At 46.9% G+C, this 20884-nt stretch overlaps 1 protein-coding gene across 3 annotated transcripts in view; it reads right to left on the reverse strand.

Annotated features, from left to right (window-relative positions):
- Positions 1-20884, reverse strand: part of mgat4b (alpha-1,3-mannosyl-glycoprotein 4-beta-N-acetylglucosaminyltransferase B) — a 105114-nt gene that overhangs the window by 29781 nt on the left and 54449 nt on the right. For 2 of the 3 annotated variants that reach the window (XM_053630269.1, XM_053630267.1), the window contains exons 2-5: positions 13379-13558; positions 9491-9634; positions 7832-7965; positions 1233-1279 (exon numbers count right to left, since the gene is read on the reverse strand). In XM_053630269.1, the coding sequence (XP_053486244.1) occupies positions 1233-1279; positions 7832-7965; positions 9491-9634; positions 13379-13558 (505 nt within the window). Of the gene's footprint in view, positions 1-1232; positions 1280-7831; positions 7966-9490; positions 9635-13378; positions 13559-15773; positions 17142-20884 lie in introns of those variants that run through there. The other variant, XM_053630268.1, reaches the window with a different exon arrangement.

The following is a 20884-nucleotide window of genomic DNA, read 5'->3' on the forward strand; positions in this document are numbered from 1 at the left end:
CACGGCCTGTTCTCCCTGACCATGTGATTCTCTCCTGATAGCCAACATTTTCCGTTTACCTCATAAAGGCTACGTCCAGCACGATAACGCACCGTACAATGCGCATGACGGGATGTCGTAGAACCCACGAACCTCCACCTGAGAGATCTACATCAATGACACGACGCCATCATGTCCGCATGGCCGGGATGTCAGAGGAACGTTCATAACACATTAGCATGAATTAGTACGGTGTTCCTAATAAAGCGGCCGACGAGTATAAACGTTAAAGCAGCTGTACGCTGTAAAAAAAAAAAAAAAAAACCTCTCTCCTGAAGACCTTCCCTATAGAAACTTAAACGTACCGCTCGATACGAAGCACTGGCACTGGAGACTCCTTCCAAAAAAAAAAAAAAACGTGAAAAAAAAAAAACCTGCATCTCGTCAGAGAAATAAAAACAAATCACGTATTAGAAGGAACGCGTTAACACAAAGCCGCGGTTTGAATTACGTATAAAATCGGCACGAGCCCGGGAGTCGGCTGCTGTTAGACGAAATGAATCGAGAGCTTCTAACCAATCAGAATCAAGAATTCAGTGCTGTGGGTAACTACTATAGCAGTAGCTGCTACGTTAACGAGACGGCGAAGAAACGTGCGCAATGGTATTTCCTCTACGCGTTTTTGTACTATAAAATGCAGTAATCGATGTGTGTGTGTGTGTGTGTGTGTGTGTGTGTGTGTGTAAGTGTTATATTTGTTGTCCTGGGTTTTCTGCTCACAGCAGATGTACTCACATCTGGAAAATTCAAAACACATAATCCTACAAATATGCTACGCACGATGTGAGAAAATGACACGCACGGATCCAAAATACATCCCCCCCCCCCTTCCACACACACACACACACACGCCACTGCGCTACTTATTATGGCAGAAATACGCGGTTTCCTAACAGCGAGAGAAATTGGTTCAGGAGAGGTGGCCTCTCGGCACACTCTTTCCGTCCTCCTCTTATTATCCTGCTCGGCTCTCTGCACTCATTTCCACACAGGCCCGAAAGAGGAGACTGAAGTCACATGGTCCTTGTTTTTAAGTGTGTACGAACTGCTCCCGAGACTCCAACAGGGAAACCACACACACACACACACACACACACACACACACATCCTCAAACAAATAACAAGCAATAATAATAATAATAATAATAAAAATGTAAAAAAAGGGAGAAAGGAAAGGAAAAGCGTGTACTCACAGGCGCTTGAGGTTGTCGGCGACGCTGTTGGCGTACTGCTGGTCCGTCTGCGAAACAAACGAAGCGCAATAAAACGCGCGGCCTTCGCAACACATCCTGTCCGGCTCCAAAAACAAAATGAGCAGCGACACAAATTAGGGACCGGTGTCGCTGTTTAACTGCTCTTCTGCGAGATAACCTGCACTGTGTAATCATGATGAATGCATCAGAAAATCCGAGGTGACAGATTCTCTCACACACACACAGAGAGACACACACACACACACACAGAGAGACACACACACACAGAGACGTACGAATCCGAGAACCAAGCTGAGCTTAACATGTCGAACTTATCACATCATAGCCGTCTACTAGACGTTGTTTTTGGCACGACCTCGAGAGTCCGGCGAGACAGCAGACGGAAAATGACACCGGGAGAAGGAGATGAGGAGACCTGGAGACTCGGACGGACGGAGAGAGAGATATCTGACAGATATGTAGACAGAGGAGTATAGACGTGGTATGTAAAAAAAGAATAAAACTTCTCATACATCGACCGTACTCGGTTTTATCACCGTCTATTAAATGCTTAAATGAATTACAATTAGAACCCTAAATTAACTGATAAATCAAACACTATAGCATGCAGTCGCGTCCATTTAAACTACGCGAATGTGCTCGTGATCGTTTTCACGCACCATTAATGCACATTTGAGATTTTTCCCCCCGATTCGTTTATCACGGACTGTTCTGGGTTAGCAACATGAACGACCATAGGATGGAGTCTACGTCACGTCCTGAGGAAATGTCTTCAAGTGACATGTTTTTATATTTTTTCGACACGTCTAGACGAGCGAAGGCCCGGCAGCGGGACCGACGGAGCACGGGGTTAAGATTTTAAAATTCTGTGGTCTGCTCCAGACGCGGCAGGACGTACCGACCCGCTCCGAGGACTGGACTATAAATCCTTCTCCCTAAACAAAAGCGTCGGGTTTAACGGAGCCATTAAGCGATGAATAAATCATCGAGCAATTACTGGGTCACGCGGTCACGCTTCGGCGAGAGACGGTGGGGGCAAAATGGCGTCGGCTTAAACGCGCTTTTCATTACGGCTCGCGTGATGGTGATGGATGACACGATGCGTGCCGTTATTAATCAGACGAGCTGCGAGTCTGATCTAAAAGCACAGTATGAACTCGGAGCCAACAAACAATGAGCCGTGCTTCTAACGATGTTTGAACTCGCACACGTTCAACCATGTCTCTCTCTCTCTCTCTCTCTCTCTCACACACACACACACACATATCAAGGAAGTCTATTTGTTTATTTCTTATCTGTCTATCTTATGCAAATAATTATGTGGCTGAAATTGAATATCAAATCAGCATGGCGGAAGAAGAGGATGGATATGAAGAAACAGAGAGAGAGAGAGAGAGAGAGAGAGAGAGAGAGAGAGAGTGTAATGGTGTGTAATGGCAGTGCCTCTCCATTGCTCTTTGTGTGCCCTTTTAAAGTCGGGCCATAATAAAGATGAGAGATGGCATGTGCTTAAACTACACTCAGAGCTGAGAGTGGAGTCTGGGGGGACAGGACACACACACACACACACACACACACACACACACACACACACACACACACACACACACACACACACACAGCAAGTCCTGATAGATCACAGGACTTCATTTATCCATTAACTCCACCCAGAGTGTTAATTAACGTGAACTTATTCGCACTGGCTGTAAATAAATTCATTCTATTTTAACAAGCTGATGCAAGCTGTCCTTAGAGAACAGTATATACCTCTGGGAGGAGCCGTATCATTCCTGAGCAAATGTCCATAAAAAGCTGTAAGTCTAAGACATTACTGGTGCACTCGTCTGCCTCGAGCCACTATTTTATCTTTTTTACTGCTTAATATGGCCTTCTTACTCATGGTTATGTGCTTTACTTGGCAGTCTGTTGCCACTAGCGAGGGCTGGGCAGCATGTAATATTAACTTTATACCACGGTGCACTTTTCAAATCCGCTAGGACTGGCAACAGACCTTTATAACACTGACCAGCTTCATTATTACTCACACAAACAAGCTGCGGCGTGCAGGTTTTGTTAAAGAGTTTATTTTTTAATATGTTCAAAGAAAAAGTCACCCCGAACGACTCACATATCAATATTTATAATTAATGCAACGGCGTCCAATGCAGCGGTCTTTACAGTATGTTCAGACAGAGGGGTTTCAGTAGGTTGAATGAATGGATGGGTGGATGGATGGGAGGATGGGTGGATGGATGGATGGGTAGATGGGTGGATGGATGGATGGGTAGATGGATGAGTGGATGGGAGGATGGGTGGATGGATGGATGGGTAGATGGTTGGATGGGTGGATGGATAGGAGGATGGGTAGATGGATGGATGGATGGATGGATGGGTAGATGGATGGATGGATGGTTGGATGGGTGGATGGATGGATGGATGGGTGGATGGACGGGTGGACGGATGGATGGATGTATGGATGGATGGTTGGATGAGTAGATGGGTGGATGGATGGGTAGATGGGTGGGTAGATGGGTGGATGGACGGGTGGATGGATGGGTAGATGGGTGGATGGGTAGATGGGTGGATGGGTGGATGGTTGGATGGGTAGATGGGTGGATGGATGGATGGATGAGTGGATGGGAGGATGGGTAGATGGATAGGAGGATGGGTAGATGGATGGATGGATGGATGGGTAGATGGTTGGATGGACGGGTGGATGGATGGGTAGATGGGTGGATGGATGAGTGGAGGGATGGATGGGTGGATGGATGGATGGGTAGATGGTTGGATGGACGGGTGGATGGATGGGTAGATGGGTGGATGGACGAGTGGATGGATGGATGGGTGGATGGATGGATGGGTGGATGGTTGGATGGGTAGATGGGTGGATGGATGGATGGATGGATGGGTGGATGGATGAGTGGATGGGAGGATGGGTAGATGGATAGGAGGATGGGTAGATGGATGGATGGATGGGTAGATGGTTGGATGGGTGGATGGATGGATGGATGGATGGGTGGATAGATGAGTGGATGGGAGGATGTATAGATGGATAGGAGGATGGGTAGATGGATGGATGGATGGATGGGTGGATGGATGGATGGATGGGCAGATGGATGGATGGGTGGATGGATGATTGGATAGGTAGTTGGGTGGATGGACGGGTAGATGGGTGGATGGACGGGTGGATGGATGGACGGACGGGTGGACGGCTGGATGGATGCGTGGATGGATGGATGGATGGATGAATGCGTGGATGGATGGATGGATGGATGGGTAGATGGATGGATGGATGGATGGGTGGATGGATGGATGGTTGGGTGGGTGGATGGATGGATGGATGGGTAGATGGATGGATGGGTGGATGGATGATTGGATAGGTAGATGGGTGGATGGATGGACGGACGGGTGGACGGCTGGATGGATGCGTGGATGGATGGATGGATGGATGAATGCGTGGATGGATGGGTAGATGGATGGATGGTTGGATGGATGGGTGGACGGCTGGATGGATGGGTAGATGGATGGGTAGATGGATGGATGGATGGGTAAAAAAAGTCAACTTTTCATGCTAACACCACCATCCTCCATCACCGTCATCCTGCTCGATAGCTCTTATATTGCTAACTAGCGGAGCTGAGCCTGTAACTCAGCACGGTCTGGAACCTGGAAAACATTTTTTTTCGTGTAATACACGATCATTACCCCTCGAGAAGACTTTTCCCAGATGGCTCAAACCCCACAGATACTGCTCGTAGTTTGATTGACTGCTTCACGGCTAGCATTTGCACCACTCCTGAGTATTAGCACTTACTGCAACGCTAGTGTTTCATTTCATCATCTATTTTGCACTTGTTTCTCTCCAGGTGGTTGGATTGGATTCTGCCCCACACATATGGGACTTTGGATTTAAAACAGAAAATCTTTTCTCAAAGGCGATCGGTAATCAGAGTCAGATGAGGAAACGAGGAAATGTTTTACTGGCAGCTGCATCACAGCGAACGCGCCTCTATTTTAAGCTAGCTCGTATTGGAACTGATGGCTGATTTAATAGGTGAAATGGTATTTGTTTCATCAGTCCTGCTTCCATTGTCAAATTTTCTTTGAGCTTGTGAGTTAATGCTTGTTTAAAATGGAATGGGGTGGGAAAAAAAACACCCCTACAAAAGGACGACATCATCTGAAAGCATCACCCGGAAATCCAGGTTATGTGTGTAGCTCAGGTCTGAATACAGAAAGCGTTCTCTGTTGATCTGTTCGAACCGAATCGCTCCTTTTCGTCCATGACGACGTCTCTTAAGCGTGTTCGTGTGAATAAAATAAAAACCTTCAGTTCAATCAAATCAGAACGATCCTGCTGCATGCTGTAATTTAACGTCAAGCTTGAAGAGACTCCCACGGAGGAGTTTCTTCTTTCAGCACCACGTCGGCGCTCAAACGAGGATCGGTCTGAACTGATTTACGCCAGAAATCAGATTTATGCCCTTTTAAAAGTGTTTTGGACAACGACCCCATTTTAAGACTCAAAGAATATAACACGCAAATATCTCTAAACGTTATAAACGTGCGTTAACACTGTATCAGGAACACCTGTGCACCTGCTCATTCATGCATGTAATTATCCAATCAGCCAATCATGTGGGAGGAGTGAAATGAATAAAATCATGCACACAGGTCATGAGCTACCCTTATTTTAATTAATGAATTAATTATATCCTGAGTAAATTTGAGCTGGCGTAGGCATCTGGTAGCCCCTCCCCTCTTCCGTCAAGGGTCCTACATTCGATACTTTAGTTTTTTCGGCTGAATAAGTGCATCATCCGGGTATTTAAAGCGCACTTGTTGGGATTTTCAGTATGAACGCACTATTTACACTAAAAAACGGCAGCTGTCCAGCTACAAACCGAAGGATTGCCCGTGTACTGTTAAAGCGCCCCTATTACGCTTTTTCGGATATCACCGACGTCCCGCCGTGTGGTCCGGCGTGCGACGGGCTCGGGAGGAACCCTGAAATGAATTAAGTCAAATGAAATTTGAATATTGACAGCGATAATAATCTGAGGTTTAATTATGATGTAAAACAGTCCACTGTTTAAGAGTACAGAACTACGTTATTATATATATATTTATATATAATACACTTGGAATTATTTGGGGTGTTTTTTTTTTTGTAATATGATTCATACTGATGGAACTATTTCAGGTTCAGGACACTGAACTAAAAAAAAAACAAAAAAAAAAACAACGAGAACAAACAAACAGATGGCTGTGGGTGTGTCGCTTTCCCAGAATGCACTTGGAGCTTTGTGGGCGGCTGCATCCTAAGAAGCTCATTATGGCTGTAACGATGTGATGTATGGAGAGGTTTCTTAATTAATTAATAAGTGGAAGAGGACATGGACATGGACACACACACACACACACACACTCATTGTCCTCCCACACACATGCTTGCTCAGTTCACCAGTTCACACACACAATCTGTTCTGCATTATGTATCTGTACAGGACATGTTCACATATCCATGTCCTTCTCCTGAGTAATACTCTGAATTCCATCCACACACACAGAGTAGCTGTGTGTATGTGTGTGTGTGTGTGTGTGTGTGTGTGTGTGTGTTCTCAATTCAGCCAGTCTGAGTGTTAATTGGTCTAAGCAGAGATAATAAGTTAATGGGTGAGTTCTCCACAGAAGGGGATTTGTTATCACGGGTCAGGGCAGCCCTAGTGAGCAGCCCATTAGCTTGATATCATGGGATGGTTTATCGAGACCTGGTGGAATCACCATGGAAACAAGTTCTCTTGTTGAGTTAGCAAGTGCGACGACCTTATTTTCAAGGAGAGGAGAGATCATTGACCCGCTAATACTCAAACACACGTGCGCACACACACACACACACAAATACAAACCCACGGCTTTTGAAGAAGAGAATCTGCTGATCTGGAAGTCCTGCGATTGGATGCCCAGTGTTTACAGACTCAAAGTCTGTAGTGAACAGGGCAGTTTATCGTTTATTTCTCAAATCTGATTTTTAAATGGACGTATACGGGTCACCGTTCACCACTCTGGGGATGTTTACTAGTTGGGGGAAATGAACCTCGGTGAGACGGACGATACGAAAGCGGGTTAAATCGATCCATCTGTCCGTCTATCCATCCATTTTCCATTCCGGTTATCCTACACAGGGCCGCGGAGAGCGTCGGGCCTATCCCCCGGCGACTCCCTGGGGCACGAGGCGGGAGACACCCTGGACGAAACCCATCGAAAGACACAATCACGTGCCGTGGACAATTTGGAAACGCTAATCAGCCTACAGCGCATGTCTTTGGACCGGAGGAGGAAACCGGAGTACGTGGAGGAAACCCCCGCAGCACGGGGAGAACGTGCAGGGTGCATTATGATATCATTTTCAGTTCAATTTGGACACGCCTTTTAATAAATAAATAAATAAATAAATAGTATACCCTTGAGCTGCACGAACACCACGGGGACATCGTTATTTAGAAGTGAATGTGAGTGGGAAAAAAACCTCATCACCACTCTAAAAGAGCGGTGCATCATGGGAGTCGGAGTCCTACCTCGGCAATGAAGACCACGACCACGCAGTCGTCTTTTTCCACCTGACTCAGCTCTGACATCAGAGAGCTCAGCGTGTCCGTCAAATAGGAGTGCACCTCCCTCTTCACGCTGGGCACACCCATCACTATCGACACTGAAAGACAGACAGAACATTCAGACGGGAACCGATCAGACGCAGAGACGTCGACGCGAGCAAGGGAACACGTTTTAACACGTGTCCTGGACTAATAGTTTACGGCATGCTGCATGTTATCCTTCAAACGTGATGAAAATGAGATTCCGGAAGGACAAATGCTGAGCGAGAGAAACTCAACGTGAGACTGATTGTACGTGAAAGTCAGTAGAGGGAAGGTATCCAGGAGCTGCTGCGTCTCATTGCAAAAAAAAATTAAAAAATCCCAAAAAATAAAACCGCTAACACAAATGAGAGCAAATGGCCTGAATACATTTCTTTTTTTTACGCTCAGACCACGCCTATAGCTCACGTTGACTACGTTTACACGGACAGCAGTAATCTAATTATTGACCTTAATCCGAGTAAGATAATATTCTGATTAAGGTGTTTACACGAGTCGCTTTTAGAATACTCCTGTCATGTACACGTTTTACATGTTATAGAACATAATTAGATTAACAGCCCGCGTCATCACGTCACCGCGCCACGCCGTCCGATGTCCCTCCAGAATTTCACGTATCGACATGCAGTTGGTCTTCGTTATGGGACCGTATACAGCTTTGGGTGTTTTTTATTTATTTATTTATTTTACGAACGCTTTAAGTGCGGTTAATTATTTGTCGTGCTGTACGTGCTAATAGACGACTGCTTGAAGCAGTGGGTGTGTCTCAAACCGCGTACTTACCGTCTATATAGTAGCCGAGATACATGTATTTTTCCCCACTACAGGCCTGTAGTAGGAAAGTATGCGATTTGGGACACAGCCGAACTCTCTTGTTCGCCGCAAAACGTAAAACTGCCGTGTGTGATCGTGTCCTGTCACAAAATGCGGTGAAAACTCTCACACGACGTTCATAATGTGATTAAGGTGTTTACATGTCTGTAATACACATCCATAATGCGACTAAAACAGGAGTACTCCACCTGTCTTAATTAGATTATTGCTTACTTCGATTATGACCTTCATTAGATTAAGGTAAGTAAAAATGGCTGTTTACATGCTAGTTTCTTAATTAGAGCATGGTCTTAATCGGATTAAGAGTGGATTATTGTTGTCCATGTAAACGCAGCTATTGTTAGTGGTTTAATATAGACACGTCTGTGGCTTAATAGGAAATTGGACCAACAATCCGCAGCCCCATGCTGTTTATATACAAGCGAAGCTGAAAGAGCTGGACTCGAGGCAAAGCTGGGCCAATGCCAGCTGTGAACAGTAGGACCTCTCCTCGTGAAGAGACATCAGGGTGATGAAAAAGGCTCGACAGCTTTTTTAATGGATAACAAGTGGTAGAAAGAGCGATATTAAAATAGTTATAAATAGTCTCGGAGGAGGTGGGGGTGTGTGTGTGGGGGGGGGGGTGATATGATGAGACAGAAGTGGATCAGAAAAGCACAGCGGGGACAACGGTATCTGAAACAAGCATGATAGAAGTTAAGACAGGGATGAGAAAACACACACACACACACACACACACACACACACCTCCGGTGCGGCCCTGGCCGACGTGCACGGCCGGCTGCAGGCTGGTCTCCTTGGCCAGCAGATGGGGCAGGTGGTGGAAGATGCTGGGCAGCTGTAACACATTCTTACTGCTGGTGACGTTCCAGAGCTTCAGCTTGGTTTCATCTGTCACAGACACACAGTCACACATTTAGAGATCTATCCACAGACAGAAATCCAAAGCAGATCAGTCTCTGAGCTGCTCAGACACGTAGTATATCAATATCTCGGTTGTTCCTCACTGTGGTCCTGTGGTCTTTACGTTATGTTCAGACAGACGATTTTTACGTTGGATGGATGGGTGGGTGGATGGGTGGGTGGATGGATGGATGGATGGATGGGTGGATGGATGGATGGATGGATGGGTGGGTGGATGGATGGATGGATGGATGGGTGGGTGGATGGATGGATGGATGGATGGGTGGATGGATGGATGGATGGGTGGGTGGGTGGATGGATGGATGGATGGATGGATGAATAAATCAAGCTGTGCTTCTTAGAAACTTCTATTTGAATTTTTATATCTCACATTTTCTTGCTCTCTTGTGGGCTTCAGGCTACATGTCTAACTTTTTGCCAAGAAAGAACATCAGTAAGCTGAAAAAATTACAATTAAAATCAATTCATTCGTTAATTAACATAAAATCATGACTTTTTTTCTCCATCCATCCATTTTATGTACCGCTTATCCTAGACAGGGTCACGGGGGAGACTGGAGCCTGTCCCAGGGAAACTCCGGGCACAAGGCCGGGGACACCCTGGCCAGGGGCCAACCCGTCGCAGGGCACAATCACCCTCACACTCACCCTCACCCGCCCATTCGAACTCACCTTCCCATTCACCCTCACCCTCCCATTCACCCTCACCTTCCCACTCACCCTCACCTTCCCATTCACACTCACCCTCACACTCACCCTCACCTTCCCATTCACCCTCACCCTCCCATTCACCCTCACCTTCCCATTCACACTCACCCTCACACTCACCCTCACCTTCCCATTCACCCTCACCCTCCCATTCACACTCACCCTCACACTCACCCTCACCTTCCCATTCACCCTCACCCTCCCATTCACCCTCACCTTCCCATTCACACTCACCCTCACACTCACCCTCACCTTCCCATTCACCCTCACCCTCCCATTCACCCTCACCCTCCCATTCACACTCACCCTCACACTCACCCTCACCCTCCCATTCACCCTCACCTTCCCATTCACACTCACCCTCACACTCACCCTCACCCGCCCATTCGAACTCACCTTCCCATTCACCCTCACCCTCCCATTCACCCTCACCCTCCCACTCACCCTCACCCTCCCACTCACCCTCACCCTCCCATTCACCCTCACCCTCCCATTCACCCTCACCCTCCCACTCACCCTCACCCTCCCACTCACCCTCCCATTCACCCTCACCCTCCCATTCACCCTCACCCTCCCATTCACCCTCACCTTCCCATTCACACTCACCCTCACACTCACCCTCACCCGCCCATTCGAACTCACCTTCCCATTCACCCTCACCCTCCCATTCACCCTCACCCTCCCACTCACCCTCACCCTCCCACTCACCCTCACCCTCCCATTCACCCTCACCCTCCCATTCACCCTCACCCTCCCACTCACCCTCACCCTCCCACTCACCCTCCCATTCACCCTCACCCTCCCATTCACCCTCACCCTCCCACTCACCCTCACCCTCCTACTCACCCTCACCCTCCCATTCACCCTCACCCTCCCATTCACCCCCACCCTCCCACTCACACTTACCCTCCCATTCACCCTCACCTTCCCATTCACACTCACCGTCCCATTCACCCTCCCATTCACCCTCCCACTCACACTTACCCTCCCATTCACCCTCACCTTCCCATTCACCCTCACCGTCCCATTCACCCTCACCCTCCCATTCACCCTCACCCTCCCATTCACCCTCACCCTCCCACTCACCCTCACCCTCCCATTCACCCTCACCTTCCCACTCACCCTCACCTTCCCATTCACACTCACCCTCACACTCACCCTCACCCGCCCATTCGAACTCACCTTCCCATTCACCCTCACCCTCCCATTCACCCTCACCCTCCCACTCACCCTCACCCTCCCACTCACCCTCACCCTCCCATTCACCCTCACCCTCCCACTCACCCTCACCCTCCCATTCACCCTCACCCTCCCATTCACCCCCACCCTCCCACTCACACTTACCCTCCCATTCACCCTCACCCTCCCATTCACCCTCACCCTCCCATTCACCCTCACCCTCCCACTCACCCTCACCCTCCCATTCACCCTCACCCTCCCACTCACCCTCACCGTCCCATTCACCCTCACCCTCCCATTCACACTCACCCTCCCATTCACCCCCACCCTCCCACTCACACTTACCCTCCCATTCACCCTCACCTTCCCATTCACACTCACCCTCCCATTCACCCTCCCATTCACCCTCCCACTCACCCTCACCTTCCCATTCACCCTCACCCTCCCATTCACACTCACCCTCCCATTCACCCTCACCCTCCCATTCACACTCACCCTCACCCGCCCATTCGAACTCACCCTCACCCTCCCATTCACACTTACCCTCCCACTCACCCTCACCTTCCCATTCACACTCACCCTCCAATTCACACTCACCCTCCCATTCACACTCACCCTCACCCTCCCATTCACACTCACCCTCACATTCACCCTCACCCTCACCCTCCCATTCACCCACACCCTCCCATTCACCCTCACCCTCACATTCACCCACACCCTCCCATTCACCCTCACCCTCCCATTCACACTCACCCTCACATTCACCCTCCCATTCACACTCACCCTCCCATTCACACTCACATTCACCCTCACCCTCCCATTCACACTCACCCTCACATTCACCCTCCCATTCACACTCACACTCACATTCACACTCACCCTCCCATTCACCCTCACCCTCCCATTCACACTCACCCTCACATTCACCCTCCCACTCACCCTCACCCTCCCATTCACCCCCACCCTCCCATTCACACTCACCCTCCCATTCACCCTCACCCTCCCATTCACACTCACCCTCACCCTCACCCGCCCATTCGAACTCACCCTCACCCTCCCATTCACACTTACCCTCCCACTCACCCTCACCTTCCCATTCACCCTCACCTTCCCATTCACACTCACCCTCCCATTCACCCTCACCCTCCCATTCACACTCACCCTCACATTCACCCTCCCATTCACACTCACCCTCACATTCACCCTCACCCTCACCTTCACACTCACCCTCACATTCACACTCACCCTCACATTCACACTCACCCTCACCTTCACACTCACCCTCACATTCACCCTCACCTTCACACTCACCCTCACATTCACCCTCACCCTCACCTTCACACTCACCCTCACATTCACACTCACCCTCACCTTCACACTCACCCTCACATTCACACTCACCCTCACATTCACACTCACCCTCCCATTCACACTCATTCTCACCCTCCCATTCACCCTCACATTCACCCTCCCATTCACACTCACCCTCCCAATCACACTCACTTTCACCCTCACCCTCCCATTCACACTCACCCTCCCAATCACACTCACTTTCACCCTCACCCTCCCATTCACCCTCACATTCACCCTCCCATTCACACTCACCCTCACACTCACCCTCACACTCACCCTCCCAATCACACTCACTTTCACCCTCACCCTCCCATTCACACTCACCCTCCCAATCACACTCACTTTCACCCTCACCCTCCCATTCACATTCACCCTCCCATTCACACACATTTGTCCTGCTGTGTGAACAAATAGTCATGCGCAGATGAATTCTGTATCTGTATTCCATCCACTATGATTGTCCCTCTCTCACCGGACAGGCTGCTCCAGGTCCGGTTGATGTCTCGCAGCGCTTGCTTTTCAGCGATGGCTCGCTTGATCTCGTCCAGCACCAGGTTGAGCTCTTTGGAGCGCTTCAGGTTCTCCTGCTCTGCCGAGTGGAGGCGATCTCTCAGAGCCAAGAACTCCCTCTGGTAGATATCAACCACATTACCTACAAAGACAAAGGGAGAACGTTTAATTTGAATCCGATAGTCGCAAAGAAACACTGAAGCCTTTCGAGAGTTTTTATTAGACTTCATAATTCATGGTATCGCTGCTCAATAATTCAAGCCAAACTCCTTAGCATTATGCACCAATAAATAAATTATTAAGTGAGCTTTTGACCAGGGCCTCACAGAGGTCTGCTTATTTGGAGGAGCAATGGAAAGGACAGGTTATTTTGAGCCCCACTCTCTCTCTCGCTCACTCGCGCTCTCTCTCTCTCTCTCTGTCTGTCTAGCCTTTAAAACACAAAGGCTGCACTCGTTTACATTTACAGAGGCAGTTTTCATCCAGAAAAGGCAGATGGAGAGACAGAGGCAGACCTCCATCCCTTTTGCGCCCCCACCCACCACCCATTCTGAATTCAGTGAAGGGATTTATAACCCCTCCTGTTTCGGCTTCTCCTACACACACTGCCCTTCTTAACAGGCCAGTCGATGCGTCTCCCCCACACACTGGTCGATTTCAATCGCTGGGCTTGAACTGCAGTTCTCTGTGGACGTGACTTATGCACTTAAACAGTCGTGAGAATTTGAGTCAAAGAGCAGCATCTGTTTGGATCGGCAAAGACCGTGAAGTTTGTTCCAACTCAAAAGCTGATACTAATAATAAAAGCTTATTCGTCGTGGCTGTCGGTCAACAGCACGAGCATCACATTAAACAAACTTACTGCATAAGTGGCAGAAAAGGCAAAAAGCGCTCAGCATTTTTTAAGCCATGTAACACTGATGGATCATCGGCCATTGGAGAACGTTGGAGAAGGATCCAAGCAGTTGCAGCTTGCAGAACCCCACCACTGATATTAGCATTTCAGCAAATGGTATCTTCATAAAATCCTGATATATAAATTTATATATATAGATAGATATTTTTCTTAAATTGTGCTATTCGACAGATATAACCCAATGCTCTGTCGATCTGCTAGGCTTTTCTTTTTTTTTTTTTTGTGGGGTCGCCCCATTCACTGCCCCATTTCTCTCCATAGAGTTATTATTGCCCCTAGTGGTCAAAAACGGGAAGTGTAGAACTGTAACCAGCGCTAATAGGGGCTCGTTGCGGCAAAAATCATTCTTCCCCACGCTCAACGGAGGAGCAGCGGAGAGAACAGTTAACGGAGTTGCCAGATTGACTATATAATATAAAAAAATATTTCACAGCAGCCAAGATCTTGTGTTATATCAAATATTGAAAATCTAATACATTTCCACAATCAACGGCAAAGCGTACGCGCAGACAGTGCGTCTATGATGTACAGAACCATTTCTATTGTAAGATATGCTGAGAAGATGGGGGACAGGATGATGATTATGGGGTGGATAATGTCTGTACAGACAGATAGACACACATGTATCTAAACTACCAATCGGAACGTTGAACACACCTGTTAATAGATTTCCTACTATTTTATACGAATGAAGCCATTAACACTATGAAATAACATATTTTGCACTATGCAGTGACGAAGAAAAAATCTCTTATATATATATATATATCTTAGAAACAAATTTCAACCTAGACGTTTATGGAAAACGTCTTTTAGGACAGTGGAAAACTCCATATTATTCAGAGTATTGTGTCCAAGTATTTTACTCTGAGAGTCCGTGAGGCGAGCTGAAAAGGAAAGTCTACCAGAGATGCTCCTGGAGGATCTGGAGCGATTCAATATTTTGGAGTGCTCTCCGATTGCTTACTCTGTATTCTCCAATCTAATCAAGCTTTATAGGAGCAGATTCAGTGCTGTTCGTGTTGGCAAAGGGAGGCTGTACAAACGCGGGGGCGAAAATAAATCTCAGAACAAATTCGCTTCGATAAAAGGTTCCGTCCCTCATATTTACCGAGTGAATTTTCTGACTTTTGACCGATGTGTTTGACCCATCTTTACCAAGAGTGCCAATAATTCTTCCGCTGACAGTAATAGTAGGTGTGTAATTGCTGTCTCTCTGTTACTATACTCACTTTGGTGTCTAGGGCTAATCAGATATGATTTGGGTGTTCTCAGCAGAGCAGGAACAGTGATGTGCTAGCGTGTGTGTGGAACTAGGTGATCACGGAGCTGTGGTTTTTAACTGGAGATTTTAAACGGCTAGACTGTGTAAGTGTAAAGGATGAGGCAGGCGCACCTACTTTATAATAGCTACTCACTGATCATTTATTCATCCATTCACCTTCAGTAAGGTCTTTATTCTGGTCCCGGGTCGTGCCAGATCTGGAGCCTGTCCAAGGAATACAGACGCCGATTAGCATGCCAGACCATCGCAGATCGTCCCCAGACGCACACGTTCGCAATTACGGGCAATATACTGTACCCAATACACCTACTAGCATGTTTCTGGGAGGTAGAGGAAAACTGGAGAACCTGGAGGAAACCCAGATGAACGGCGTGTTATCCGAGCTCAGAATCGAACCAGGGACCCTGACACCTCCGTACAGTACGTAGTAGGTAATCGTCCCTCGCGATCACCGAGGCTTCATGGTATATGAATGTTAATTCACGTTAACGTTAAATATTCAGTAGAAATAATAGTCGGAATAAATATATAGCCTGGAATGTTTGTTGATTGTTAGGAGTCCAGAGCTCACAAAAGGTTGAGAACCGCGGTCGTAGATTATACGGAGCATCCGCCGCACAAGTCCCTGTGCATTAGCGGTTACTATAGAAACAATCACGTGTTACAGTAGATATAGATAGACCTGTGCTGCCTCGCTATTGAAACTACTGATCAACACCTTCTCAGCAGTCTGCTTTGAGCATTCAGCATCTCTGTGGTATAAAAGTATTATGCTTTCTGCTCACTAAGTGCTCTAGGCGAGCTACAAATATGAACCGGTGTGTTCCGAGAGTGCAGCTGTCTCGTGGGTTATACTGTATTTTTGGAGCACTGAACTGAAACTACACAACACGTCAGACTCTCCTGCGACATATTCCTCTCGGTTTGGTTTGTTTTTTGTTTTTTTTTTTACCGATGTCGCAATAAAATACTAGACTAAAACTAAAAAGCACAACTACCAGACTGAATCCCAGCTCCACAACCTCCACCTGTGTGTAAGCCAATGAAACATGCAAGGGAAAAATCAATCGCTCCTAAAAGCTTGCCAAGAGCTCTCTGGTCTCATTTGCCTTTTCTTTTAGTCTTTATCATGCTCTTAGCCTCCCTTCTCTAGTTTCTATTCCACGCACACACACGTCTCCGAGCTCCACGGTAAAAGACTGAGCAAATGGGAGGGATTTGCGTTTTTAAAGACTAATCCTGAGTAGTCACTTTTTTTTTTCTTCTGTTCTGGGACCCAGGACACACAGTCCTGTTGCTGTGTGACTGATGATAAGAACGCAGCGACAAAACACACACACACACTCTCATTCGGGGCTGAAATCCCGAATGTAATCTCTAATTACACTGCTTTACTCCAATGCAATCCAAGCTGCGTATCAGCCTCAGGGTCAGAGAGACACATTATACCGAGTACTGCTCAATAATCTGACAATGACGTATCCACAATCTGTACTGCCCTCTCTCTCTCTCTCTCTCTGTGTGTGTGTGTGTGTGTGTGTGTGTAATGTCAGCTAGAATTTCACACACCCCAAAATAAGTGGTCACGTGTTTATGGTGTGTGGGATGTGAACTGAACCTGTGACACGGTGACAGTGTAAAAGGTGTGTTGCTGTTAATGAAACCAAAAAAACAAAATAAAAGCACCAAGCACGCTGAAAACGTACTGAAATAAAATAAACGTCCCCTTACAGAAAGCGTCACCGTGTCGACGATACGTTTCCCTCTGTGAAACACCGCGATTTATGTTTAGATTATCGTCACGCGCCGTCTCGTACTACGCTACAGAAACGATCACGTATTCGAACGAGGGCGGTACTATACACAGCCGCCGTTACACGAGATCGAATCGACGCCTTTCCGACCAATCAGAACCCGAGAACTCGGAATCGCGGCGGTGCCGATGAATATAACGTGCACTCACGTGTACATCCCGGTTCGGTCTGGTGTCTTCGAGTACCGAGCTCGCCGTGGCGATCGAGAACAATTAGCACGATCTCATTTAAATCCTTCACATCACACGACGACTAACTGAGCACAGCACATCTTATATACAACCCACTGCACATACTAATTACAGCTCGTTATTTGGGTTCTTAGTAAATCCGGGCCATCAATGTCTCTGGCAGTAATAAAATAAATAAATAAATAAATAAAAATACAGCCTTATTAATATGCAAATGTATTCAAAATGTAATCTTTGAAGTAATTAAAATTCCGAGGCATAAGGATAAATAAATAAATGATTGAGGCGGAACCGTACCATTCAGCTTCCAATCAGGGTGTAAACATACTAAACTATACAGTAAAAGGGAATCGTGTGTGTGTGTGTGTGTGTGTGTGTGTGTGTGTGTGTGTGTGAGTTTCACAGACCCTCTTTTGCTCGTCAGAGAGGCTGTACTAGGTTAGGGGCTTATTAAAAGTGATGAGTTAAGACAGGCATGACATCTTGCCTAGCTCTGCCATCTCTGTCTCTCTCTCTCTCACACACACACACACACACACACACACACACACACACACACACACACACACGGAAGCCAACAATGTAGAAGGAGCGCAAGTGAGAGAGAAAATAAGGAATAAGTGAGAGGATTCTCACAGGCCTGACTCCACACGTTAATCTCACTTCACTTTCGAATGCCTCATGATGACTCACCTGCTCGTCATGTCATGCTTCCACAGAACGTGCCAGAAATCGTATCGGGATATCAGACACTGTGCAGTTAGAAAGGGAAGAAAGAAAACTGAAACAAATTCAGGTCGAATCTGAAAGGGTTTCCAGTCTAATGCCTCGCTACAGTAGGCTGACCTTTGACCCTGGGTATGAATGCGAACGTAAACATCCTGTGTTTTTTACAGCACCGAGAGGAAAAAAAATTTTCATTGCTGAATGGATTTAAATGAAGAGTAGAATTTTTTACTCAAGTAGGATACGTAGAAAGAAACACACACGGATATATTCCTGTTTAAGGAGTTTAAGATAAACCTGCCATTGTTGAACTTGAACATTTCTATTACGTGAACGTTCTGCCCTGTCCTGTGACAGGAGGGTGACTTCAGTTAGTTAGGAAGTCATTTATTTACCATCGGAGCTGTTTTTCCGTCACATCACCCTGAGGAGCTGCTCATTAATCTCTAACGTACATTCTTTCTCACTCTCATTAAGAGCAGAACAGTAAAAACGGCATGATGGGAAGTGCTAGTGTTCATTAAACTGGCCTCTGATTAAAAGGATCTCAACTATCCCGTCCAGCGACGTCACTGCTTCATTAACTACAGGACATCAGACGTTCTTAAACATGATTTTTTTTTTTTTTAAATGTCATTTACATAATGGCTAAAATATTTCCGTAATCCTTTCAGACAAATCTTGTGTGTGTGCTGACCAAATGAAATTTCTAGAAATCTCTGTATGGTTACGGATTAGCGGAGTAACGCGGTGCTACTTCCTGTATCTGTATCTATTTAGTGCTCCAAATATCTGAACCTGTATCTTTGATTAAAACATCACAAGGGCGATTTATTTATTTATTTTTTAATGAACCCGACTACCATGCCAACAAAAAACCTGGAAATCATTCAAAAGAAATCTCTGAAATCTCACTCTGACAGTTCCTCACCTCAGATACAGTACATCACTTGAGACCATAATTTGTTACTAAGGTACTAATGTCACTGACCAGGGAGTTACTAAGTTACTGACCAGGGAGGTACTAAGGTACTGACCAGGGAGGTACTAAGTTACTTAGGGAGTTACTAAGATCACTGACCATGGAGTTACTAAGATCACTGACCAGGGAGTTACTAAGTTACTGACCAGGGAGTTACTAAGGTCACTGACCAGGGAGTTACTAAGATCACTGACCAGGGAGTTACTAAGATCACTGACCAGGGAGTTACTAAGATCACTGACCATGGAGTTACTAAGATCACTGACCAGGGAGTTACTTAGATCACTGACCAGGGAGTTACTAAGTTACTGACCAGGGAGTTACTAAGATCACTGACCAGGGAGTTACTAAGATCACTGACCAGGGAGTTACTAAGATCACTGACCAGGGAGTTACTAAGATCACTGACCATGGAGTTACTAAGATCACTGACCAGGGAGTTACTTAGATCACTGACCAGGGAGTTACTAAGTTACTGACCAGGGAGTTACTAAGATCACTGACCAGGGAGTTACTAAGATCACTGACCAGGGAGTTACTAAGTTACTGACCAGGGAGTTACTAAGTTACTGACCAGGGAGTTACTAAGTTACTGACCAGGGAGGTACTAAGTTACTGACTAAGGTTACTGACCAGAGAGTTACTAAGGTCACTGACCAGGGAGTTACTAAGTTACTGACCAGGGAGTTACTAAGATCACTGACCAGGGAGTTACTAAGGTCACTGACCAGGGAGTTACTAAGGTCACTGACCAGAGAGTTACTAAGGTACTGACCAGGGAGGTACTAGGTTATTGACCAGGAAGTTACTAAGTTACTTAGGGAGTTACTAAGGTCATTGACCAGGGAGTTACTAAGTTACTGACGAGGGAGTTACTAAGATCACTGACCAGGGAGTTACTAAGGTCACTGACCAGGGAGTTACTAAGGTCACTGACCAGAGAGTTACTAAGGTACTGACCAGGGAGGTACTAGGTTATTGACCAGGAAGTTACTAAGTTACTTAGGGAGTTACTAAGGTCATTGACCAGGGAGTTACTAAGTTACTGACCAGGGAGTTACTAAGATCACTGACCAGGGAGTTACTAAGGTCACTGACCAGAGAGTTACTAAGGTACTGACCAGGGAGGTACTAGGTTATTGACCAGGAAGTTACTAAGTTACTTAGGGAGTTACTAAGGTCATTGACCAGGGAGTTACTAAGTTACTGACCAGGTAGGTATTAAGTTACTGACCAGGGAGTTAATAAGGACACTGACCAGGGAGTTACTGTTACTGACCAGGGAGTTACTAAGGTACTAAGGTCACTGACCAGGACAACGTTCTGGACAAACAAGTCCGATCCACGGATCCACCTCCATCGCAACTTACAGGACGTAAAGGATCTGCTGCTAACGTCTCAGCGCCAGATCCCACAGCACACCTTCGGAGGTCTCGTCGAGTCCGTACCTCGAGGTGTCGGAGCCGTTTTGGCGGCACGAGGAGAGGCGGACCGTCCCGATATTATGCAGGTGGTTTGTCTGATGTTATCTTACGACTGATCGGTGTATTCCGT

This window comes from Ictalurus furcatus, chromosome 8 (genome assembly GCF_023375685.1).
Source record: "Ictalurus furcatus strain D&B chromosome 8, Billie_1.0, whole genome shotgun sequence".
In the NCBI taxonomy this organism is placed as follows: Eukaryota; Metazoa; Chordata; class Actinopteri; order Siluriformes; family Ictaluridae; genus Ictalurus; species Ictalurus furcatus.